Source organism: Delphinapterus leucas, chromosome 3 (genome assembly GCF_059928025.1).
Source record: "Delphinapterus leucas isolate spDelLeu-1000000601 "Yukka" chromosome 3, BTC_Dleu_Yukka2, whole genome shotgun sequence".
Classification (NCBI taxonomy): Eukaryota; Metazoa; Chordata; class Mammalia; order Artiodactyla; family Monodontidae; genus Delphinapterus; species Delphinapterus leucas.
In genome coordinates, this window is record NC_143131.1 from 6970274 (window position 1) to 6996449 (window position 26176).

The 26176-nt window shown below is 48.2% G+C and overlaps 1 protein-coding gene across 1 annotated transcript in view; it reads right to left on the bottom strand.

Moving 5' to 3' along the window:
* Positions 1–11025: 11025 nt before the first annotated feature.
* Positions 11026–26176, bottom strand: part of NSUN2 (NOP2/Sun RNA methyltransferase 2) — a 40989-nt gene continuing 25838 nt past the window's right edge. The window contains 3 exon segments of the mRNA XM_022581358.2: positions 11026–22793; positions 22796–23013; positions 24987–25026. Coding sequence (XP_022437066.2) covers positions 22666–22793; positions 22796–23013; positions 24987–25026 — 386 coding nt within the window. The 3' untranslated portion in view covers positions 11026–22665.

Here is a 26176-nt window from a genome sequence, read left to right on the forward strand (position 1 = left end):
CTACCCACCGAGACTGATCACATCACGTTCTCCTGTGTATTCTCAGCACTGCTCAGGTGGCGCTAACGGGCGGCCCAGGCAGAGAACCACTACGTTGGATAATCATTTGGGGAACACGTCCTAATAAGATAACAATTAGAAACCAAGCTGATTTCGATGAAAGCGTATCCAGCTTTTTAGAGCAAAACTGGAGCCCTGTAGGGAGTGGGGATACAGCTTAGAAAGGACTTGGTTTACGTGCAATGGGGAGGGATGGCTTGTTTGCAGGACGTCCGGAGTCAGAGGAGGATTCATGGGGCCAGAGACGCAGTCCACTGTGCACAGCACGGCCCTCATGGAGCTGTGGTCTCCTGGGAACATACAGCAGCAACACGATGTGTCCCAAAAGCTGCTCAGATCCTGGCTCTGTGTGTGTGTGTGTGTGTGTGTGTGTGTGTGTGTCAGCGGGCGGGGTCTGTAGACATAACAATATAAGCCCCAATGTGACTTGTCAGAGTTGAGCGATGGTTGCATAGGGAGGGTTCATTGTACCATTCTCCCCACTTCTGTGCATTTGAAATTTTCCGTAATAAAAAGTTAACAAAATTAATCTGATGAACCAAGAGACAAAAGAATAACACATCAATTAAAATTTTACAAATTACCTTAAGAAGAAACAGCGGAGTTCAAAGTGGCACGGAGCATTGCCGCTGCATGAGAAGATCGTCACGGCCCTGAACCTGGAAACCACGTGCATTATGACCTGACACATATGCGAGACCCTGCGTTGGGCTGCGACCTGCCCCTGCCTTGGCCGTGGACTCCTGACAGAGAGAGAGAGACAGCGCTCTGGATAGGACCCCCTCCACCAAGATCTCCGGGACAGCAGGGCCAGGTCTGCATCTCTTTGCACCCTCAGCACCTGGAAGAGCACATGGTGCAGAGAAGTGCCTGAAAAATCGCTGGGCGTTTACAGAACCAAAATAAACCAACTGATTTCTTCTTCTCCTTCCAGGTCCGGTCAGGCCCTTGCAGAAGATGCTTCCATCTGGGGATCCCTGTTTCCCAAGGATGTAAACAATGGAGAGAGTGGAGATGTTGAGACAGAAGGGCCTTAGCAGGGGGAGCAAAGGCAAACCGCAGACGTGCAAGGTCTGGACTGGGATGGGACTGGCTGTTTCTCCATGTGGCACCCAAAGGAGATGAGAGGCTTCTATTCTGGATCAGGGGTGAGCCACGTGAGAGACGCTGAAGAGCTTGCTGTGCGGTCATCCCACGGGGCAGAGGTCATGGCTGTTCTCTCACCAGCCATCCTGAGCACACATCATGGCGCTGGGCATGTAAGGGTACACTGTGGAAGGAAGGAAGGAGGGGGAGGGAGGGAGGGAGGGAGAGGGGGATAGAGGGGAGGGGAGGGGGAGGGCAGGAGGGAGAAGCTCATTATATCAATAGGAAGTTACGGCATATTCCACACTGGAGACCTTTTAAAGAAGACAGAAACCATTCGGGGATTTGGACTGCTGAGTTGCAATATTGAAAATGCAGGGCTCAAACCAGTCCAGGAGAACTGAACCTTGAAGCGGGTGGTGGAAGAAACACACAGGACTTATAACACACAGGCCCACAGCCTGCAGTAACCAGCACGGGGAAAAAACGCCTTATCTGCAGTAACCAGCCCAGGATGCTGCCTGCAGTATTTAGTGACAATCCAGGAAGCAAAACAATAATCCCAGCCTCACGTGAACAGCACTTGATTAATAACTAATGACTTCCCTAGTTTTTTTTTTTGCCCCCTTCCTACTTAGGAGCAGCCAGAGAAAGCCAGATGTGCTCCCATAATCAGTCACGTAGGCTACCGGCGTCCAGCCCCCAGGCCCGCAGCCTCGGTCGGGGCCACCTGAGCGTCCCTTCTCTCCACCAGGAAGCTCGCCCACTCCTCGTCTCTGCCAGAATGCCTCGCCACAGCCGGCTCTGGGCAAACAGCCTCTGCTCTCCTCACGTGACGGGCCTTCTGTCATTTCTACAGCCCTCACCCCCAGACCGTTTTCCTCCCACTTCTGCCCCCGCTGCCCGTGCTCCCTCCTGTTCCCCTTTCTGCCTTTGCTGGTTTCTGGACTGGGCTTACTGGATAAAATACAAGATGGGAGTCAAATTTGAATTTCAGAGAAACAACAGATAATTTTTTAGTATAAGTATATCCCAAATATTGCATGGGACACACTTATGCTTAAAAATGTACAGTCATGGGCTTCCCTGGTGGCGCAGTGGTTGAGAGTCCACCTGCCAATGCAGGGGACATGGGTTCGTGCCCCGGTCCGGGAAGATCCCACATGCTGCGGAGCGGCTGGGCCCGTGAGCCATGGCCACTGAGCCTGCGCGTCCGGAGCCTGTGCTCCGCGGCAGGAGAGGCCACGGCAGTGAGAGGCCCGCGTACCGCAAAAAAATAAATTAAAAAAAATAGTCATACCTCGTTTTATTGCACTCCTCAGATACTGCATTTTTTGCGAATTGAAGGTTTGTAGCCCTGTGTTGAGCAAGTCTATTGGCACCATTTTTCCAACAGCATTATTTTTTAACTAAGGCATGTGCATTTTTTAGACATAACTGCTACTGCACACTTAATAGACTACAGTATAATGTAAATATAAATTTATATGCACTGGGAAACCAAAACATTCCTGTGACTCACGTTATTGCCATATTCGTCTTATCGTGGTGGTCTGGAACCGAACCCAGGATATCTCTGAGGTCAGCTTGTACACGTGTTGTTTATCTGCTAGTCAAATTTGACCGCGTGTCCCGTGTTCTTATTTTCGAAGGCTGATGACCCCACCCTGTGCTTCTCCAGGTGGCCATTTACCCCCCCTTCCCCCAGCTCAGTGATGACTTGGGACAAGAAAGAATGGCCTCTGGCAGCAGGACCTCTACGCCTCCAAGATTTCAAAGAAGGAAGCGGAGACTCAGGACGCTGATGTGCACACAGGGAGGTGTGGTCGCTGCACTACCTCTGCACTCCCACGAAGCTGGGGAGGGGGCCCTGCCGGCTGCCTGAGTCACACAGTCACATACGTGTCATGAATGATCCTCTAATCGACACTGTGCAGTCATAATTCCACCCATTTCAGATGAGGAAGCCGAGGTTACAGCAGGGCTGGACCCGCACTCTGGCCTCATCCTGTGGTTGGGTGCCCACCTCATCCAGGTGACCACAGGCAGCAAACACAGCTCCCCCTCTGCCCCCTGAGGCATCCAGGCTGTGAGCTGGGAAGAGGGCGAGGCGGGAGGACCCCCCTGAGAAGAGATTCTCCGAGCCTGGAAATGCAAGAGCATCATTCAACTCACCTGCCAACGATTACCTCTGCACCCAGAACGCACGTGCTTGTGCCTTGATTAGAGCCCCACTCGGAGACGCTGGCTGTTAACTTGACAAACCTCAAGCGACATCTGTCCCCAGATGTTATGCCACAGCTGCCCCATGGGCTAGTGCCCAATTTTGCATCATACAAGCTTATTCCAGCATCTCCTTGCCAGCTGCCTGTACCTATCTCCGTTCCTCAAATGTTCATTAAACCAGCTTCACCTTCCTGCCGCTCCCCTCATTGCCTTATGAACCATCAATGAATCGTTGATCCACGGTCACTACACACGTGTCTCAGAATCGGGTTTTGAAATTTTCACAATTATACCTGGACCCCAGGACGGCACGCTTGTGCTTACCGGTTTTTTTTACGTGCAGCAAATCAAGCCGTGTTTCCAGAAAGCCATATACAGTAAAAGTCTGACGTTACGATTAGCTACAGGCTAATATTTATCTTGTCCTCAAATACCAGCATTATTTTTAAAAGAAAAGAAAAGGCTTGCTGAGCTGTGGGGCCCATGGCAGCAGCTGGGACCGGAGAACTATAGCACTGACTGGAAGATTGTCACCCACTTTGGTTTCCACTCTGGACTGTCACCTCCAGGATGGGGGGGAGGGGCACGTGCTTGCTTATCTTGATGTCTGGTGATGGTACTGTGTCCTTGTCTACAAAGCCCTAAGGGGGCAGAGCTCTGAACAGCAGTAATCATAAAAGGCCCTTCAGGCGACCTAATTTGATGGGGCAAGCACGCAGCCCACAGGTTTGTATCTGGCGAGAACCCCTATCGAGATGGGAAAGTGAGGCAGTCATCTGATGCGACACGGATTGCGGAGGGGTCAGGGGGCCCCACTCAGGAGACAAGCGCTCAGGCCCTAGCTGGACCCCGTGTGGTCTGCTCCCTCACCAAACAGCCGGGGGGTGGACAGGAGCCCTCAGTCCCAGCTGCGGGGAGAGGCGATTTCAGGCTTCCTGCTTTGGAGGAGGAGGCCTGCCAGTCTTGGGGCTCCTGTGTCTCCAGTTCTGTGACTTTGGGTGACGCCCTTCTCCATCCCGAACGCCATTTCCTCACCGATAAGTGAGCCGGGAGGGCTGTGTAAGCTCTGAAATTCTTCATCCTCGTGGGTGATGATATTCCCGCCCCTGATTATGGAAGTTTACAGTAATCATATTTTTATTTGCATGACAACTTTTTTGGTCTTAGCTCTGACTTATTTGATGCCAAGCCCTTTTTACGACAGCCAGCTCGCCCCCATTTTATACCATCTCTTATTCTCATTGTTCCCTTGGGGAAATACTGCCTGCCTTCTAACCATTTCTAGAAATGCACTCCGGCAAAACACCTGTGGTGTTTGTGCCGGGCTCTCCCAATCACGGGGTGAGAGAGCTTCTGCTACAGTCGGGGGTCGGCCTGCGAGTTCCCTGCTGTGGCTGACCCACAGTGACGGTCCTGAAGGTGCAGAGCAACGGGGGCTGGGGGAGGAAGGCCCCAGACACCTCGTGTTGCCTTGTATGCCATGATGGGGAAGCAGGGCACTGAGGGGGTTCTCCAAAGGCCTGCAAGTACTTCTTAGAGCCACTGCGCTCTCTTCCAAAGAGATTGATCCCCGCGGGACATTCACGCGTGTCTGGGAATCTACTGAAACCTCAGCATGTATTCATCCTCGGAAGATGAATGATGCATCTTCAAGACAGAGGAGGATCTCCCTGATTCATAGTGGCTGCCAGTCCTGGGACGAGGGAGGACCACACACGAGAGCCAGTGTCCGTCGTTGGTGTGAGGTTGATGGGCGTTGCTGATTCAGCTGATGTGGAGGTGACGTGGCAGCTGGTCAGTAGGGAGGGTAGGGCCCCGGCTCAGGGATTCTGATGACTCTTCCATGGCTTCCAGACACACTTTTCTTGAGTCATTGACGGGCTGTCTGGTGCCAGCCTGCAGCCTCAGAGGGCAGGGTCACCACCTGCTGGGCTGTGCTAGCCACAGACGAGCCTGATGCCTGAGTGGTCCAGGCAGCCCATCCTGGGCCAGGATGTTGGAGAGGCACAGGGGTGGGGTGGCAGGGCACAGTTCCACCCACCGTGAGCTCACGAGCAGGCACCCAGCCCGAGAGCAGGGGAGGCAAGAAGGAGTCTAACTGCCCACGTGGGCATCAAACTGCCTGGGAGGTTATCCCAGGGTTTGAGGACGTGTTTCCTTAGCCCCAGATCATCTCCTTACCTGAGGCTCAGGTGAAGAAGGAGTGATCTTCTGCAGCAGGGAGACAAAAGCTTTGTCTACCTCCTACATGGCACCATGCATCACTTTGGTCACACGAAGTGGTTAGCTCTCATCTTGGTAACTCAAATGGCTTACACAGCAGAAATTTATTACTTACAGCTCTGGAGCCTGGAAGCCCAAGATCAGGTGCCAGTGAGGTCGGGTTCTGGTGAGGACTCTCTTCCTGGTTTGCAGGTGCTGCTTTCTTCCTGTGTCCTCATGTGGCAGAGAGCACAGAGATAGCAGCTCTTCTGTCTCTTCTCATCAGGACACTAATCCCATCCTGGGAGCCCCACCCTCATGACCTAATCACCTCCCAAAGGCCCCACCTCCAAATACCATCACATTAGGGATTTGGGTTTCAACATGTAAATTCTGGGAGGACGTAAACATTCAGTCCAAAGCAACTGTATTACTTTTGTGTACCATTCATTTTTAACAAGTAATATATATACACAGGACAAAATTTTAAAGTATACAATGCATTCCCCTCTGATTCCCATTGCCCCAGATACCCGGTCTCCTCTCTGGAGACAAATGCAGTGACAAGTTCCATGGGCATCCTCCAGAGATAGCCATATAAATAGTGCAAAAGCTGGCAGGCCATATGGGCCATTCTGCACCTTGCTTTTCTGCACTCGCCGATGTATGTTAGAGATACACATCAGTAAATATAGAGCTGCCTTATTCCTTGAGCAAGTTTTATTCCATTGTGGACATACAGCAATCTGTTTCACCGATCCCCTATTAGCAGCTGGTTTCTAATCCTTTGCTCTGACCATGCCATTGTAATTAAACTGAATACACACCCTTTTCCCACTTACCAAAATATTTGTTGTATAAGTTCCTGGGAGTATAATTCCCAAGTCAAAACTTATAGGAATTTTAAATTTGACAGAGATTGTCCAACTGCCATCCAGAGAGGCTTAATCAGTGTGCACCCCACCAGCAATGTGCCAGGGCACCTTGCTCATAGTGTTACAGGGGAAAGACAAACTATCCCATTGCTTAAATTTGCATCCTCTCATAAGACTGGGCATATTCCAGATGTTTACTGGCTAATAGTATCTATAGATTTTGCCTGTTTCTCTGGGTGTTGATCTTTTTGTTTTTGATTTGGAGGCACTCTACTGAAGAAATTAGCCCTTTGATTTGGCGTGCTTTCCCATTTATCTTTCGTCTTGACTATTTTATAGGTTCTTTTTTCCATACAGGGGATTTTTATGTAGTTGAATTTTTGAATCTTTTCTTTCATGTTTCTGGGTTTGGGGGCATATTTTTTAAAGCCTTCCCCAGGCCAAGCTTGTAAAAATCAGTTGAACTTTAAACGCCCCCTACACACACACACATCACACTGTATTAAATCTACTGCAGTCATACTACTTAATGTCCCCCCATAGAATCACTGATCTTCTAAGCTGGAGGGAGATCAAAGGTCAACAGGTCTGGCCCCCTTGTTTCAGCAGTGAGGGAACTGAGACCCGCTTGTAGTGACCATCACCACCTGCAGTCCCACTGGCAACTGGCCATGTGGCTGTGTGAGCACTGGCCACAGGGAGCCCACCCTCGGTCTCCCCTGGATTCTGCCCAGCCCTACCCCACCTCCAGGCCCAGTCTCTCTAGTGAACCCGGAGAAGAGCTGAGGCGTGGCTTCCATTTATAAAATTCACAGTGTTTCTGGTTGAAATTCAGTTGATATTTAAATCATGCAATGCCTTAGGCTGGGGGCTTTGGTAGGAATTTCAAGATACAGGTAGAATTCCAGGGAGCAAAGAGAAGAAATTCTTCTTCCTGCCAATCCTTTTTCTGGGGTGGGGGATAGAAAAACACATCCTTGAAAATGCCCATCCTGACTGTGGCTTTCCCTGGAGAATGACACACCGAACAGTACAGGATGAAGAGCTCAGAAGGGGGACCACTCTGCCCATCCACGCGCAGCCCTTGGGGAGAACCCGGTGGAAGATGCCCGGGCATCTGACCAGAGCGCGGGGATGGAGGGAGAGTGGCTGCGAAAGCTCTTTTGGACACAGGATTAACTGTTGCTGCTCGGTGGGACCCAGCCCACGGGTCACCTAAGAGAAGCTCCCCCACTGGGATTGGAAGTGGCTGATTGGCTTTTCTTCCTCATCTATAAAATGAGTCATTTATTACCCATCCCACCAGGACGATTCACTTCCCCATGGCTCTAAATCAAAGAGCAATTCTCTCTAACAATCTAATACATGATCTCAAATAGATCCCTGGCCTTCTGCTCCACTGTAAATCCTGGGGGCCCAGGGCTCAGAGGGTGGGCACAGCACCCCAACTCTAGTGAAGGGAGGGCAGAGCCACCCCCAGAGAGAGCTGGGCTCTGTGAGCAGGTCGGAGACCTCAGGGCTTTAGTGACTCCCCCAGGCGAGTTTGACATGCAAAGACCCACTGCCTCACCCCGCTGATGAGCATGTCTGTGCACCTGTAACTGGTGCATCTTCAAACCCCGGATCTCTGGGAACAAACGACGCACTGGCCCCAGGAGCTGCAGAGGCTGCCCACACCGCACAGGCGAACGCGCGGCCGACTCGGGTCCCCGCATGGCTTGGCTTTCCCAGGCTTGCTCGGCTCCCGGGCTTTCAGCCAAGGGGACAGCAGGGGGCAGCAAAGGTGAAAATGCGATGGGAGGCTGGCGGGGCAGTGTGGCCCGGCGTGGGGAGGGGAGGGTTGTTCAGAGGCCGACATCAACCACTGGCCTGATCTTTATTATTCACAGATATCGGGGTGCCCTGTGGCCTGTGGCTGGCCCTGCTCCGCAGGAGTTAGCCCCTTATAAGAACTCGTGGAAGGCACACCTGCGTGCCCTCCTGGGCGAGGGTTGTGCCGTCCCCGCCAGCCCTGCGGACCCCAGGCACCGGATGCTCACCCTCGTCCATCATCGAAGGAGCCTCGGAATGCACCCACCCACCCCTCCCCAGGCAAAGGGAACCAACATGCTCCTGACGCATCCCTCTGTCCCCAGGAACAGCCCGAGGTATCTGGGCGCCCGGGTCCCTCTTCCAATCCAGCCGATCCACAGCGACTCAGAGCTGGCCCCTGCTGTCCCCTTGGCTGAGAGCCCGGGAGCCGAGCAAGCCTGGGAAAGCCAAGCCATGCGGGGACCCGAGTCGGCCGCGCGTTCGCCTGTGCGGTGTGGGCAGCCTCTGCAGCTCCTGGGGCCAGTGCGTCGTTTGTTCCCAGAGATCCGGGGTTTGAAGATGCACCAGTTACAGCTGCACAGACATGCTCATCAGCGGGGTGAGGCAGTGGGTCTTTGCATGTCAGTTACAGGAAGGACCTCCCCCACCCCCCACCGCCAGGGCAGCACGTTTCACAGAAACGTGGAAGCGTTTGCCCTCCATGTATGCACCCCCTTCTGCCCCTTCCTGATGACAAAGAGGGAGAGGAGAATAAGGGCTCAGGGATGTCTGAGACCTACCCGGCCTTCTGGTCCTGCAGCTCCAGGGGGAGCTTTTAAAATCCTGTGGCTGAAACTTGGCATCTTTCCTCTCACTCCCCCTCTTGGAGATTCTGATACTGTGCCTGCATTGGGGGAAGGTGCTGGGAGGGCCCCAGGCTGGGAAGGGGGTCTTCTACATAGCTCCACCTGCCAAGATTCAGATGAGCTTAATTTTCTGCAATTAATGATTTTTTAATGTTCTTAGTGTCATGTTCCAAGTGTAAAATTCATATTCATAATGCTGAATAGATATGCTTTTTAAGCTACATCTGCACAAGACTGCACGAGGGGTCTCTCCTCCCTCCACAGGCTGCCCTTGCGAGGCAGGAGAGAAACCCTAGCTCTGTCCCTGGGTAGAGCCCTCTGAGAGCTTCCTCCCGTTTCCTCGTCCTGAAACGTGCCAGGCAATGATGCCCACCCACCAGGCAGCATGTCTCCATGTGGGAACAGGGCACAAGCATCCAGCAGGCGTTGGCTTAGGAGATGAATCGGAGATCACGTGGGAGTCGCACGCCAGGTAGATGTTTCCCAAGCACCGGCTGGTTCAGGTTCCGCTCCTTGAATCTCATAATAGGCTGGTGTCCCAGCGGTGGGGGGATGGGGGCTTGTTTAGCCCCTTCCCTGAGTCCTGTGACCAGCTGGGCAAAGCAGACACACACACACACACAGAGGTGACCAGAGAGCCAGTCTCACTTCCTCCCAAACCGTAAGCCTGAGGGAGGGACAGAAAAGCCAGTGTCCCCATGAGAGGCTGGCATCCATCACACAGGATGCCTGCCGCTGGGATTTGCTTACCAACACCAGGCCCTGCGGAGAGAGGTAAACCTCCCCGTCCTGGTGGAGCTTGCTGTCTAGAGGGAGGGAAGCAGACAGAGAGCGAATGCTAGAGGGCATGTGGAAGCGCAGGTGCCAATGCGGCCGCCAGGGTTTATGACAACAGGTGAGCACCTGGGCGGGGCCTGCGGCTTCAGCTGGTAAGAGAGGGCTTGGGAGACATCAGCTCCCAGACTCTGGGTGACACCTGACACCACCGCTGTGGCTTTTATGCACATCATGCCAGTGAAGACCTCTACTAGGACTGTCACCCCTGGAGGGTCACAGCCAGCCAGGCAGAGGCTAAACACGCACACAAACACACCTGGCCACCCTTCAGCCCCGTGAGAGAACAGGGAAGAGCCTCATCCATCCGACTCCTGGGACCCAAGTCCTAGAGCAACAGAGATCCACGGAGATCCCCGCCCCTAACCCAGACCTACTTAACCCAAGGTCATGTTAGTGGTGCCAGCAACACAGCCTCTCCTGAAATCTAACTGGAAGCACAGGGAAAGCCCACCTCCCAAGATGATGGTGCTAACCAGAAGGTACCCATTTGCCCACCACCTTCACCCCTTCAACTTTGGTCCCTTTGATGAGTGAATAATCAAAACTCCTTGACACTATCATTTCTCATTTCTTAAGTCTGTGTGGGGCTGTCTAGTGGTCACTTGCACATCTTTTTCTGCAAACTACCTGTGTCTCTCCTTTGCCTACTTGTCTCTCAAATTGTTCATCTTTCTCTTAGTGATTTGAAGAAGCTATTTACATAGCATGGAGGTGATGTGTTATCTGTTATACGTACAGCAAATATTTTCTCTCAGCGTGTCACTTTGTAAAAATCTTTGTTTATGATGTCTTCTATCTTTATCAAATCACTGAACTATTTAAATAAAAGATTTTTATATACCTTTCCAGTTCATTCTCTTGGATTTTCATACATAGATAATTATCTGACATGCAAATGATGGCAGTGTTGATTTCTTCTTTCCCTCATTTCTTCTCTTTGTCTCACTGAACTGACCAGGACTGTCGATGTGGACTAATTGAGACAATAGTGAACAATATCTGTTAGTTGGTTCTGGTTTCTAATATTTTTACTGTTAATTATGATGTTTGATACAGGATTTCTGATAAATACCCTTCATGAAGTTTAAAAAGTTCCCTTCTTTTTTTTTTTTTTTTTTTTTTCAGTACGCGGTGTGGAGCACAGGCTCCGGATGCACAGGCTCAGCAGCCATGGCTCACGGGCCCAGCCACTTCGCGGCATGTGGGATCTTCCCGGACCGGGGCACGAACCCGTGTCCCCTGCATCGGCAGGTGGACTCCCAACCACTGCGCCACCAGGGAAGTCCTCCCTTCTATTCTTAGCTTATTTTTACTTTTAAGGTAAGGAATGAGTCTTGAATTTCATTAAGTCAATATTTTAATTTTTCTCCTTTAACCACTGAGTATTCCTTATGATTCCTTATGTAGCTGTATTAAATGTATACATTCATATATCGTTTATTTTATAATGTAAATATATAATAAATAATATCTATAGTATATACAATAGAATATATAATTATATAGAGAATGTAATTCCTTATGCCCCGTGAATACATCATAGCACATCCCTTATTTTAATTCCCGGCTTGTCTTGTCTCACTAATGTTTTACTTAGGTCTTTTTGCATCCGTGGTAGTGATGTGTCAGCAGCAGGGTTTCCTTTTTGTATGTGTCCTTGACCACTTGGGGCCTCCTGGGTACGCCAACACAGAATGATGCGGGAAATGTCCTAACTTTTTCTATAAAGTGAATTTAACATAGGAAAGAGGTGTTCCCTGAAAATTTGGCAAAGTTCACCTGGAAATCCCCCTGGGTCTCGTGCCTGTTTGGGGCGAGGAGGTGGGTGCATCTCCAACCGCCCTTTCCCTTTGTTTCTCTCCGTTTCTTGGAACAAATCTGGTGATTTCCTGTATGTTTTCATTTCACCCATGCCTTCAAGCCCATTGGCACGAAGGGGGATGGATGTGTCCTTGCACACTTACAAGTCTCTCCAGTAGTGCAATTGCCTTCTCTCACTGTCTCTTTCTTCCTTGAGCAGTTACCAGAGAGGTGCCTGTTTTACTGGTCTTTCCAAAAGCTTTTGAATGATCGGTCACCCCTAATGAGTATGTGTTCTATTTCATTACTTTGTGTTTTGCTCAGGCTTGTTAATTGATACTCAAATCGCTATCTTCTACTTTGCTTGTCAATTTCTGATAGATGTTATTATTAAAATTTCTTAATATAACTGTGGATTTGTCAATTTCTTCTTCTATTGGTAATATTTTTTGCTTTTTTAGTATTTTGTTGTAAGGTGTTTTAAGGTTAAAGGCTGTTATATGTTCTTGGTAGATTATTTCTTTTATGAATATAAAATATATAAAAATTCCTGTTTTTCCCATTTAATGTGTCTTACAATGAATTCTGTTTTATTTGATATTAATATCAACACGCCTGATATCTGTCCTAATTTAAAATGCACATATTCCCTGACCAATAAATGTCACTGCTAGGAATTTATTCTAGCCCACATGCCATGTGCAGTATTTGAAATGAAAGGTACAAGGTTATTCTTGCAGGCTTTTGGGGTAGTAACAAAGGACCGGAAACAACCCAAGTGTCTATTCACAAGGTTTTGGCTAAACGGGGGATCCTCTGCCCACTAAGAAAGAACGAAGCTCCTGATGTACTGATATGAAATAATTTCCAAGCGGCATTATTAAATAAAAACAAATGCTAGGAGCAGAACATTCTGTACAGAAGTCATATTTGTGTAAAAGGGAGAAAATACCTGCATGGAATATCTCTGGAAGAATATACAGGAAATTACTGATGCTCGTGGCTGCCAAGGAGGAAAAAGGGGGCCAGGAGAAGGTGGAGGGAGGCATCTTGCTGATCTGAACCTCTCAAATACTGAACGCTGTGAATGTTGGACTCTTCCAAATAATATTAAAGTAAAACACCCACACCTCCATCTTTCTTTAGTGTTTGCCTGTGTCCGTCTCGTTTCAATTGTTTGAGCTGTTTTGTGTTTTCTTGTTATTTCTATCCTTTTTCCCCATTCTTTGCTCCCCTTAGACTGATAAAATTTTGTTACCTTTTTCCTCTAGTGGATGGGAAGTCATAATTCCTATTTTTATGTCTCTACCATGTTGACAAACACGTGTCAGTTGTGTAGGGGATGCACCATGCTTGGGCACACAGCCCAGCCCTGCTTCCTTCCCTGGGCCTAGCCTTCTGATCCAAACTTCCTGCATGCAGATCTCCAGCCCGGGGCTGTTTCCCAGGGAACCTAACTAAAACATGCATTGATTAATCAGCCTTAGAGAACTGTCACCTCCCTCCCAAGCGGGACAGGCCCTCAGCACACCTCGACCTTCCCTCACCCACCGAACTTGACTTGCTGATATCATTGGGAAGCAGAGCACTGCCCACTTCTATATTTATATGTACTTTATGTCTCTGCCTTTCCAAAGATTGGGCCACGCAAACGGTCCAACGCTAATAATGAGAGATCAGTTATAAAAGGCATATCTGAACGTTGGCACTGGTTGCATCCCGTTAGTGCACGCTCTGGACCCTTTATACTGTTTGTACTTGTCATTGTTTAAAACTGGCTTAAATATTCAGACATTTTGTTACTGGGAAATGCTATCTGTTGCAACCAAAATCCACCTGGAAAACCAAACCACAGATATTTATTTTTATTTTAAAAAGTGTAGCCATTCTCCTGACACCAATGACAATCTTATAAATAATCTAATTACAACACAAATTTGCATAATTTCCCAGGTGCTTGGATACTTTTAATGCAAGACCTATGTTTTCCAGGTTTTAGGAGTTTCTCATTTGCTACTTTAAAACTATCTTCAATACTGAAGTTTGACTTTAAGGCTGGAAGGAGCTGGTGATGGAAACTGGTGCTTGAAAATCAAAGAATGGGGTCCACTACACAGTTCCGTATTTCCTGCCGAGGCCAGTTCCTGAGCTGCTACCCCTGGCATGAAACACCCCCTCCCCGAGCCCAGGAAAAGAAGTGAGAGCAGAAGCATATGAGCCAGGTGGTGCTATGCGGTTCCCGGGCTTTCCCTCCGTGTCTGACTGCCTTAGTCACTCCTGAGACTGAGGTCCTTTGCAGCAACAGAACCTGTGAGCGAGACCACAGTTTAAGCGGCATATACTTCACCCAGCTGATCTCTATCTGCCTGATCAAAAGGTTTTATCCAAGAGGGAAAAGAAACAAGGGCTATGGACTTCACTGGTGGTGCAGTGGATAAGAATCCGCCTGCCAGTGCAGGGGGACACGGGTCCCATCCCTGGTCCGGGAAGATCCCACATGCCACGGAGCAACTAAGCCCGTGCGCCACAACTACTGAGCCTGCGCTTTAGAGCTCGCGCACCACAGCTACTGAAGCCCACATGTCACAATTACTGAAGCCCGCACGCCTAGAGCCCATGCTCCACAACAAGAGAAGCCACTGCAAGGAGAAGCCCGCACACCGCAGCGAAGAGTAGCCCCCGCTCGCCACAACTAGGGAGAGCCCGCGCACAGCAACGAAGAACCAATGCAGCCAAAAATAAATAAAATTAAATCTTAAAAAAAAAAAAGAAACAAGGGCTTAGCAGTGAATGCCTTGTCCTAGCAGCCTAAAAAAATCAGCCTCCACGTTGAAACACTTGCTGTCAAGTGCTGTCCCTAATGTGTCCCACTCTGTCACAACTTCAGCCCTATCAGGTGGGTGCCGTCATTATGCCCATTTCACAGATGAGGAAATGGAGGCCCAGAGATGTTAAGAAACTTGCCCGGGCTCACACAGTCAGTCAATCAGTCAGTAAGTGACTATATCAGTTATCTATGGCTGCATAACAAATCACCCCAGGATTTAGTGGCTTGAAACATTTACCGTCTTGTGGTTTCTGTGGATCAGGAATTTGGGTCTTTTCTGGGTCTCCATCTTCAAGGTGTCTCACGAGGCTCAGTCATCTCAAGACTTGACTAAGGACGGACCCACTTCCAGGCCCGCCTACACAGCTGTTGGCAGGATTCAGTGCCATGTGAGATGCTGCCCGAGGGCCCTCAGCTCTTTGCTCCTTCAACACAGCACTCACGCCATCAAAGTGAGTGAGCCAGGGCAGAGGTGTTCCGGGAAGAGCCAACACAGCAGGGCTGAGACCACTGTCCTCAGAAAGGCCTGAATGCAAGGCTGGCCTCTGGGAACTTGAATTTGGGGAGTGTTCCTCCCACCCTAACTGATTGGGAGGGTTTCTGTGCCTCGACTGTTTATGCAATGTCCTGAACACCTGCTTTCCTTGTGGAAGGCTGGGATTTTGAATGTGCCAGGCAGGGGGTGCCTACATGACCAGCCCTGGTACAAACCTTGGGCTCTGAGTCTCTGATGAGCTTCCTGGTGGACAGCACTTCACACGTATGTCGCAACTGGCTGGATGATTCTCCCAGTCCCCTGGGAGAGGACTCTTGGTTTCCTCCCGCCTTTTTGATGGCGGGAGTGTTCCTCTGCATGGTTAGGCATCATTAATTTCACCAGTGCCCTTGCCATGGGCTTCGCAGGTCTTTCCAGTTTTCTGTTACCATAAACGATGTTGCATTGCATGATGTAGACACATCACTTTGCTCACTTGCAGGTGCAGGAAGTGGACTTGCTGGGTCAGAGTTATGTATATTTGTCATTCTTTTTTAGGAACTTTATTTTATCATCTTCTCTAATGTGGTATTCCAAAGCTCAAAGGAAACAGAGGCTTTTAAGTGAAAAATTTGTCTCCCAGGTTGCCTCACCTGCAACCAACCCACCGCTATTTCTGGACGCGTGGGTCTCCTTCAGAGATGCCCTCTAGGCAAATACGAGCGTTATCTGTGTCCTGGCGAGAAAACGTTTGTTCTTTAGCCAGATCGGTCTTTTCTCCTGCAACACCCTCTTTTCAGAGCAGAAACCCCTCACCAAAATATTGATTAGAACTGGAGAGAAACCTTCAGTGTAAGTGTTCATGTTAAGAACATCCTTGTCAATTTTTATTTCGGGTTTTTAAACGGTCTCATCAGGCTTAGCCATATACCATCATCCTCTAACTTATTTTTTAATAAAAGGGATATTTTTTAAGAAGCTTTCTTCTCCCTGTAGTCTGTGCTTCTTCCTAGCTGCTTTGTCCTGTTTGCTTTGATTCCTATATTCAATGACAGAGGCTGTTTCCAGGTGTCTGGGGAATCCTTGGTTGTCTACTCTTGACTACTCGAGGGCTCCAAGGCATCTCAGCTGCACTGCTGGGGAGAATGCCACCTGAGGGTGACTCTAGGCAGCCAGCTCTGGGAACCCTGAGGCCACACTTTAGATCTTTCCCCTGGAGCTGGACAGGTTCCAGAGAAGTGTCTTCCAATAATCTCCCACGGGGAGACTGGCTGCCCCAAACATTCAGGAGCCCAGGGAAGGGCTGCCTGTGGACGGCTGCACAGCGGACTGCTTCTCGGCTGCGCTCATCACTGACTTAGGGGTTCACTCTCTCGGTTCTCATATTGCTACCGCTCAGTTTGCCTTCCAGCTTCTGAAATGGTGTTGCTTCTGTACTGCCCTCTCTTTGTTTTTGTTTGTTAAAATATGGTTACTGTAGTTTTATTAGGGCTTGGGGGGCAGTGAAATTAGATGCCTGGATTCAATCCATGTCTCAAACCAAACCCTCCTAATTATCCTCTGCTTCGAGAAAAGCTCATAAATTTACATTTGACAAAAAAGCTTAGAGGTTTTAAGTAGCTTTAATTCTAAGAGAAGCAAGAAAACATATCCTCATACATCACATTTGCTCCTCTGGAGGTTCACTCCTTACTGGCAGTTTTGAAAAGCTGCTGAAGCCATGAAAACGTGATCACTAAAAAGCAGCCCTTGCAATGCAACTATCCCTTAAAAAGGGAGGTGTCCTGTGGTAGAGGCCCCAGTCACGACTGAACTGCTGGCTCTGCTCCTGTAGGTCAAGACTTTTTTAAAAATTGGAATCCTGTTAATTCAGGGAAGGAGCAGGTCTGAAGAAAAAAATCTGAATTTATTTTTTCACAAGGTAATGAAGCCTTGGTTATGTAAATAATAATAATAAATGTTATATACCAATTGCTGTACCCCTAATTAGGGAATCAGGGGAAATCATTTACATTTAAATTTGAATTATTTTCTTTATGTTTTGGTAACTAAAGTTCCCGTATTTATCAAAACAGCCTGCCTGCAGGCTGCTCATAATGTGATAAAAAAAATAAACTACCGTGTTTTAAAGAAAAAACAAACATACAAAACCAAAAAAATTGGAATCCTGGCTTTGTCACTTACTCTGGTAGTTACTTAAGATTCCTTATCTGTGAGTAGGGGTGATAATACCCCCCCCCCTCCATTAGGTTGCTGTATTGAATGAGTCACACATCACTGGTCAGTTTATTGTCTCATGGCTACAAGTTCATCCATCATTGCCCTCTCTGCCAAAAGGGATCTGGGTCCTTGAAACAGTTCTGGCAGTAGAGGGCACTAGAGAGACACTGCAGGAAGAAGGGGTTTTGCCTCAAGATTCTGGCATCCTTGCTCCCCAGCTGCCCCGTGTCCAGCTCCTGCGGGGTGCAATGACCAGCAGCGCCCAGTGGCCAGCAGCCTTGCCCGGCACCCTAGAGGGCAGACTTCCAGCAAGTTCCACCAACGCAGAGCCATAGCAATGTCCCTGCGGTCACACCCTCCTCAACAAATCCCGGGGTGAGGAGTGATGGGCTCCTCCTGCGGTGCTCTCGCCCAGGGCTAGCTGCTGCTTCTGTCATTCCCATACCCTTCACCATTCTCTTTACTTTTTACCAGCCAAGCCCTCATTACCCCGACTCCACTACCATAAGCCATCCTTCCTATTAAATTTCCCGTTCCCACAAATTACTATGTGGTTCCTCCTGGTCACACCTGACTGATATGAGTCAGTGTAAGTAAATCACTTAACTATCATTGGCAAAGGCCCGACATTGCCCTGTTAAATGACTGTTATTGCCTAGGACTTGGTTTGCTTATACATTAAATTGGGATGAGATCGAAATACTCAAGGGTGTTTTATCGACTGCGTGGGCCCACAGTAACTATGATGCAGTGTGGACAGAACTGGGTTTGAATTATGGCTGTCATTTAATATTGGTTGTGACAATCTAACCATGCCTATATAGACTACAGCCACACAAAATGTTTGTAAAGTACCTCAACTGAACAAATGTTAGCCATCTTTACTGCAAAGAAAACAGCAAGGGTTCTAATTTGCCTTTAAGGTTATATAAACCAATGGTCCTCAACCTGATCACAAGTCAGGCCATATGGGGTTTAGACTCCACCTGGCCATAAGAAATAAGAGTCTCCAATAATAGGGCCAGAAATCTGCATTTTAAAGCAGCTCTAGAGAAACTTGAACAGAACTAAGAGCTCCCCCTTACCTTTGGCTGGTGAAGTTGGCCTCGGCACAGCTGGTGGGAATTGGAAGGGCCAGGGTCTGAGGCTTTCAGCTCCAGTGAAAGAGGGGATTAGTACCTTCAAATGTTGAACAAATAGAAATAGGAAAATCAGGGCTACGCTGCTTACGTGGGAAAAAAGGGAAGATAAATATGGAAGGGGGACTACAATAGAACCAGGTGGTGGGTTGGAATCAGAGGCATTGGTGTGACATGGTTTTAAACAATGTACAGGTAACACATACAGATGTACAAATGTAAGGTGTGTGCACACACATGCATTTATTTCCTAGCTCTTTCTGCTGAGAGGGCCTGTAAAAAACAACACCCCAGTAGCTGTGAGCACACCTAATACCAGACGTTGGTTTCTAACTACCAGGTTGCACTAAAAGGATCTGGGGATCCAGGGTGGCTCCAGGACTGGACCATCATTGTACCAGAAAGAAGCATGATGGGGACATGTGGAAGGACGTTAGAACCGACTAGAAGCAACTCCCATCAGCAAATCCTGGGACAATGACAGTAACATATAGCTTACTGAATAAAACAGGAATCCTTGAGTCCACATGACATAAATGAATAAAGAAGTAAATAGGGGAGAGGGGAAAAGTGTTTAGTGTAGAATGCAAACTAATAATGTAGAGGAGTGATAAAATTGCAAATTATCATTTTGCAGATCTCATAGTAAATACCAGTTCAGGAAAAATTACCAAGAAATGCTAAAGCTGGTCAAGTTTGATAACAAAGAGATACACAGTCAAAGTATCTCCCTGCAAAATACCTGTTAATGTTTTAAGTGAAGAAACGTGGAGGCAGTTTTACTCAAGTAAAACTTAACTAGGAAGCAACAAATCCACGTCACGAGCCTCTTGATATGCTCCTGGTGCCTTTGTTTTTAGCAAAGACATGCCGAAGTAATAAGGGATAATGAAACATGTCTGCAACTAACTCAAATGGTTCAGAAAAAAAAATTAGTTACACACACACAGACACAGGAATTTAGGTGAAGGGTAAATAGGAACTCTTCACACTACTGAGCTGGAAAGTATTTCAAAATCAAGACTTAGGAGACAAATCAACCAAACACAGCGTGTGGCCTATTTGTCCAAACCAATTTAAAAAACAAACTGAGAAGAAGCAAATGTGAACATTAACTAAGCTATTGGTGGGGATTTTTGGTCTTTATTTCTTCTCCATCTCCCAGCAGCCACTTTTCTACTGCTTTTTTCTGAGTTCAACTTTTCTTTTTTAGATTCCACACATAAACGACACCATGTCGTATTTGTCTTTCTGTCTGCCTTATTTCACTCAGCACAACGCCCGAGGTCCATCCATGTTGTCACAATGGCAGGACTGCTTTCTTTTTTACGGCTGAATAATATCCCGTTGTATATACATGCGCCACTTCTTTACCCATTCATCTGTTGATGAACACTTAGGTTTACCCGTTTCTGTACCCTGGCTATTGTAAATAACACTATGACTAACATGGGGGTGCAGATATCTCTTGGAGATAAGTTTCATTCCCTTTGGATCAATACCCAGAAGACTGCTGAATCATCTGGTAGTTCTATTTTTAATTTCTCGAAGAACCTCCAGACCGTTTTCCACTCCCACCATCAGTGTACCAGGGTTCTCTCTTCCCCATGTCCTCACCAGCCTTTCTTCTTTTAGGTAATAGTCATCCTAACAAATTGTGAGGTGACATCTCGTGGTTTTGATTTGCATTTCCCTGATGACTGCTGATGTTGAGCACTTTTTCATGTATCTGTGGCCATTTGTCTTCTTTGGGAAAATGCCTACTTAAGTCCTTTGCCCCTTTTTTTAATTGGATTTTTTTTTGAATTCAGTTGTATGGGTTCCCTGTATTTTTAGTATTAACAGGTTAAATTTTAGTATTAACCCCTTATCAGACATATGGTTTGCAAACATTTTCTTCCATCCCATAGATTACCTTTTCATTTTGTTGGTTTCCTTTGTAGTCCCACCTGTTTATTTTTGCTTTTGTTGTCATACCCAAAAGAATCATTGCCAGGAGCCATGTCATGGAGCTTACCCCTTATGTTTTCTTCTAGAAACTTCAGAGTTTCAGTCTACATTTAAGTCTTTAATCCACTTTGAGCTGACTTTTGTATATGTGTAAGATAGGGGTCCAGTTTCATGCTCTGTGCATGTGGCAATCCTCTTTTCCCAGCACTATTTATTGAAGAGACTGTCCTGTTCTCATTGTATAGTCTCAGTTCCTTTGCCAAAAATTGACTATATATGCATGAGTTTATTCCTGGGCTTTCTATTCTGATCTACATGCCTGTTTTCCTACCAATAGCATACTGTTTTGCTATAGCTTTTTAATACAGTTTGAAATCAGGAATATGATGCCTATAACTTTATCCTTTTTCTCAAGATTGCCTTGGCTATTCAGGGTCTCTTGTGGCTCCATACAAATTTTAGGATTCTTTTTTCTGTGAAGAATGCCATTGGAATTTTTTAGGGCTTGCATCAAATCTGTAAGATCACTTTGGGCAGTATGGACATTTCAACAGTATTAATTCTTCCAATCCATGAGCATGGAGTATCTTCCCATTTATGTGTGTCTTCAATTTTTTCATCCATGTCTTAATAGTTTTCAGTGTACAGAATTTTCACGTAAGTTATTTGACATTAAGGAATTGTTACTGCTTTTGGTGTGAAGTTATTGAGGTTATTTTTTTATTTTTATTTTTTTTTTTGCGGTATGCGGGCCTCTCACTGTTGTGGCCTCTCCCGTTGCGGAGCACAGGCTCCAGACGCGCAGGCTCAGCAGCCGTGGCTCACGGGCCCAGCCGCTCCGCGGCATGTGGGATCTTCCCGGACCAGGGCACGAACCCGTGTCCCCTGCATCGGCAGGCGGACTCTCAACCACTGCGCCACCAGGGAAGCCCCTGAGGTTATTTTTTATTTTTATTTTTTAAAAGATTTTTTTGATGTGGGCCATTTTTAAAGTCTCTATTGAATTTGTTACAATGTTGCTTCTGTTTTATGTTTTGGTTTTTTGGCCATGAGGCGTGTGGGATCTTAGTTCCCAGACCAGGGATTGAATCCACGCCCCCTGCACTGGAAGGCGAAATCTTAACCACTGGACCGCCAGGGGAGTCCCGAGGTTATTTTTTAAAAAGAAAAAGGGTCCTTATCTTGAAATGTTAGACACGATTTACTTCAAAATAATATAAAAAGGTGGGTATTAATAAGACTGTATTCACTGTGAAAGCCAGATGACAGGGCCATGAAGGTTCACCACACCATACTCTTCTCTTCTGAAATTCTGATTGTCATGATAAGATGTGTCACCCAGAACCCCACCTGACACATAGCAGGGACCTGGTAAGTGATTAACTGAAATGACCGCGCAGCTCCTGCCTGGTCAGCACAGTGCCCGAGGGAGCCCATTCAGCACTGGAGATGGTTCGCAAGCTGCTGAGCAACCCTTTACCCACCCAAATCGGGCTCACTGTAGCTGAAGGGTCAATACCGCCCTCTGGAGGATAAAAGGTAAACCCACAAGAAAGTCCTTCAAGCGCTTTCAGGCCTAACTACTGACTTTATTCAAGAGCTGTCTTCACATTAAAATTCCTTCCACCAGCTAAGGCTTTAATCCTAATGTTTCCATTTACCCCAAAATAAGTTAGTTCCTTCTGCCTCATGAACTGGAGTAAACACTAGAGTCGTACACATACCCATTTTCATTAATGACTCTTTATTTAAACTTTCCAAGGATCCCAAACCCCATTTAAAAATTAAAATTGCAGGGTACTCCAATAAAAGCACATAAGCCCCTCATGACTAGTATCACAATTCACAATACAGCTCTTACTGTGAGAAAGTTTATTTTACCTTTTATTACAAAGGCACAGAAGTCATCTGAGACCTCAGATATTAACCCCACTGCGTATTAATGTCGCACTAATGGGCAACTTAATACAATTATTAAAACTGACAGTACAGTTTTCCAACAATCCACATGTAGTTACAGATTCTCCCTAAAAAAATGCCTAAAAGAAGCACTAGGCCTTAAGACCCATATAGGCATAACAAAAGGGACCTGAAATTTTCTGCCAGGGCAGTTATATGTCTTGGTAGAATAAGACTTTAACAATGAAAGTCTATTACCAGCAACAGGCATGCTGGACCCATCTTTGCCAAAGAAATGGGGAAATTCTAACAAGCTAAAAAAATACCTTCCATACGCTCCATGTGAAAGGAGTCCGGGGGTCATTCAAAGACCTAACCTTCCGTCACTTCCCAGTCTTTACAGACGTGTGCCTCACCAGTCAGAAGTAGGCCTGGGTTTCGTCTCAGCGGCGACGCTGAGGTGGAGGCCCCTGCAGCCAGCGCACCGGGGCGGGCCGGCCGCCGGGTCACTGCCTGTGGCAGCATCCGGCCAGCCGGCTACTCTGCCCCTTGCTCGGCACCCGCCTTGTCCTCCGGAGCCCCAGGGCTGGCTGCACTCTCGCTTGTCGGAACAGCCCCCTCTTTCTTCTTTTCTGCCAACACTTCCAGCCCCATCATCCTGAGATAGTGAAGCCGTTCGTTCTTTGGCACAAAAGTTCGAATCGAGGCCTTTCCCCGCCATCCACATAACACGATGGGGCACTGGAGTGTGTCCGGTTTCCTGTGAACAGAACGGCTCCGGGTAAGCGTTAAACATCCTCCTAACTGCACCGTAGGCAGTACTAACACACAACTGCTCCCCCAAAATACCCCCAAGCCACGGGGAAGGCATTTTAGTCTGTGATTCTATGGAGGCTTCTCTCAAAGGAAAACCAGCTTCCTTCCTTCTGTCCTGAAGAGCATCAACGCCCTCAGGTTGGCCAGTCTTTCCTTCTAAAAACGCACAGTGGAATAACCCCCAAATCTGCAGATTTCAAACACTTTCAGTGTTAGAATCTCCAAATACTTGTGTCTTCGCCAATGTGAAGACCTATCTGTATGCCCACCCTACCCACCAACAGGAATCTGTCCTGTCCCTCATGGCTCCTTGCAGCTCCTGCCCACGTCTACAGGTGAGCAAGCTGAGGCCCCGCAGAGGCCGGGTAACTGGGCCCAGAGTAACAGCGCCAGCCGCGTGGGGTGCCAGGACCGGGAGCCAGGACCACCATTCTTTGCAGACTCAATGCTTCCCAAAATTGGGTCTGGTCACCCACCCCCGTAACAGTACAATGCCCAGCACACCAAGCCTGCCTGTGTCCAGCAAGCAGTGCCATCCGGGTCCAAACACCCTGGCTGCGCAACCGGCTTCCCAGGCGGCATCAACTCCCCTTTCCTAACTGGGAGGGCGGCTACTGTCTGTATTACGCATGTGTCCCTTATCAAGCACTGTGCGTATCCATGCATACTGTTATTTACTTTCTTTCAAACGTGACTCTGGTCTAGTTTTTAGGCTCCTAAAGCCCTCATTTAAGTAAACATGTGTCCCAAGCCTACCTGATGCCAGGCATCAGTGACACAGGCTGTGCATGGAACAAACAAGCGTTTCAATCATATTTCTTAAAAAACAAACAGAAAAAGAGAAGAGAAAGGCCTGAACCAGGAAGAGAGAAACCACTAAGAAAAGGAGATGGAAACACATCTCCTTTTCTTAGTGGTTTGGTAAAAAACGATGACAGGAAAATACCAGAAAATTCCCATACTCCCACTGTCTTCTTCTTTAAAAAATCTAATTCCTGAAGCTGTCTTTTCATCTGTGTACTTCAACTGGTAGAAACCAGTGTATGTGGAAAAGCGGACCCACATCTTAAAACAGCCTACAGTTTTCTACGTGGGCCACACAAGCACTGTTACCTTAAAACCCACCTGCCGTCTTACTCCTGGTCTGCCCCCCCGCCCCAAGGCTGCTCCCTGCAGACGATGCTGGATGCCGGGACCTGGCCTCCTGTGCAGACTCCACCCAGGCTGCTGTCCAGCTGGGTCCTGCCTTCCAGAGAAGCTGCCCAAACCCCTCTCCAGCCCAGACCCTGTTCTATCCCCTCCTTTGGAAATGGTGCTTTATTTGACAGAGGCAGCTGTTAAATGTAAACCAGTCTGGGGATGCAAACGCTGACTCTGCCACCCCCTTGCTGAGGACCCCTGGGCCTGACCCCCAAGTCCTCTGTCTTGTTTCTGGCAAGTGCTGACCACGTGGGACCTGCTCCCCCTGTGAGGGGTGTCGCAGAACAGCGGTTCCGTGCTCCCGAGGTGGCTGTCAGTCTAGCTACGGGGGCCGGCCCCTCATGCCCCGGCCCAGAGCAACACTGCCTGATACCTAACGGTGATCCACAAACACCAGCCGAACCAACAGCAGAGGTGGAAGAGCTCAACCTCTCTTGACTGTCCTATCTGTACACTTCCTCTGTTTAAGATAAAAATCAGAATTAGATTTCTGGGGCACAGAGAATAGGACTCTGCATTTTATCTTCTAAATAAAAATACACATGGCTTGAAAGGAATGTTTTATCAAGAGTATCTTCATGATATACGAAAATATTCCATTTCTAAAATTTGCACAGTACTATTTGAGGGGAACATCATAAAAGGCTTCTAAGACCACCCACCATCCTCCCACCTCCAAGAACACCGAGGCTCCGATGGCAGGAGCGTCTCACTTACGTGGGGTCCGGTTCGTACTTCAGGACGACGCTGCCCTTGGCTGGAAGAGAAACAGACACACACTGGTCGAGCTCTGCCAGCAGGGACACCTCTGCGGTGCACGTTTATGTGCCCAGAGAACAGTAATCTAGACTCTTGGTCTCAGGGGTCTTGAGGCAGAAAAGAGGCCTTTCCGTCTAAATTCACAATGCCATCCGCAAGCCAGGCACCAAGTGGGGTCACGGGGACAGTGTAGGAGAGGCTCACGTCAGACCACTGAGAGACTGAAAACACTCAGCAAGCCTCTCTCAGGAGCAGGGAGGTGGGGGTTAACTACTGCTTAATTCTCAGAACTCAAGACTAAGTAAATAACTGCTCCAACTCCCAGGAAGAGCATGGAACAACACATTAAAAACTGTCAAAAATTATGCTGCGGTCGTCCAAATGTAGGATTAAAAGAGAAAGAGAACACACGTCCCCTCATCCTTTAAAGCAATCCCTACTTCGAAAGCAGCCCTGCCTGGGGAGACGAGGACGCCTCGGCACGGCGAGCTCCTACTGCTCAGGCTTCAGGCCGGAACGTAAGGCATGAGACCACGTAACTTCAATGACTGATTTGTGCCCTTTTCATCCAATCGAGCCGGAAATAAGGAATAAGTTATAAAAAAGCAAGCAAGAATGAAAAGAAAAACAGAACTAGAGTCCCAGGTGGAATTATTTGTATTCGTAGGAGGAAACGTCACTCAGTGATTCGAGGTGGAAGTTTATGAAACAGAAAAGCGAGGATGTGACCGCTACCCACAGAGCAGCAGGAACCTTGGGCAAGGATGCACATTCTACCGCAGGGGGCTGGTCAAGGTGCCAAACCAAGCCGACAGCCTGTGCTCATCTCTCCTGGGCCTCAAGACGCAGACACACCTGAGCGCTAGGACCTGCCCTCTGCTTCCACGCGGGGCCCGGTCCTGGCTGCCTGAGTGACAGCGGGCGGCTTGGGGCTCTGGCAGGTGGGCCGGCCGGGCCCCGACACCTGCACAGGTGACCGTGGAAGGCTGGCTCGGGGAAGGAGAGCAACCCCAGCAATGCCCTTGACCCTCAATGAAAGGGATTATCAGGTGTGTCTCCAGAAATCCCTCCGAAAATCGACACAGGCACTAAGAACAAAGTCACGATGTACGTAAAGTGAAAAAGCTCCATCAAGCAGGAACACCTAC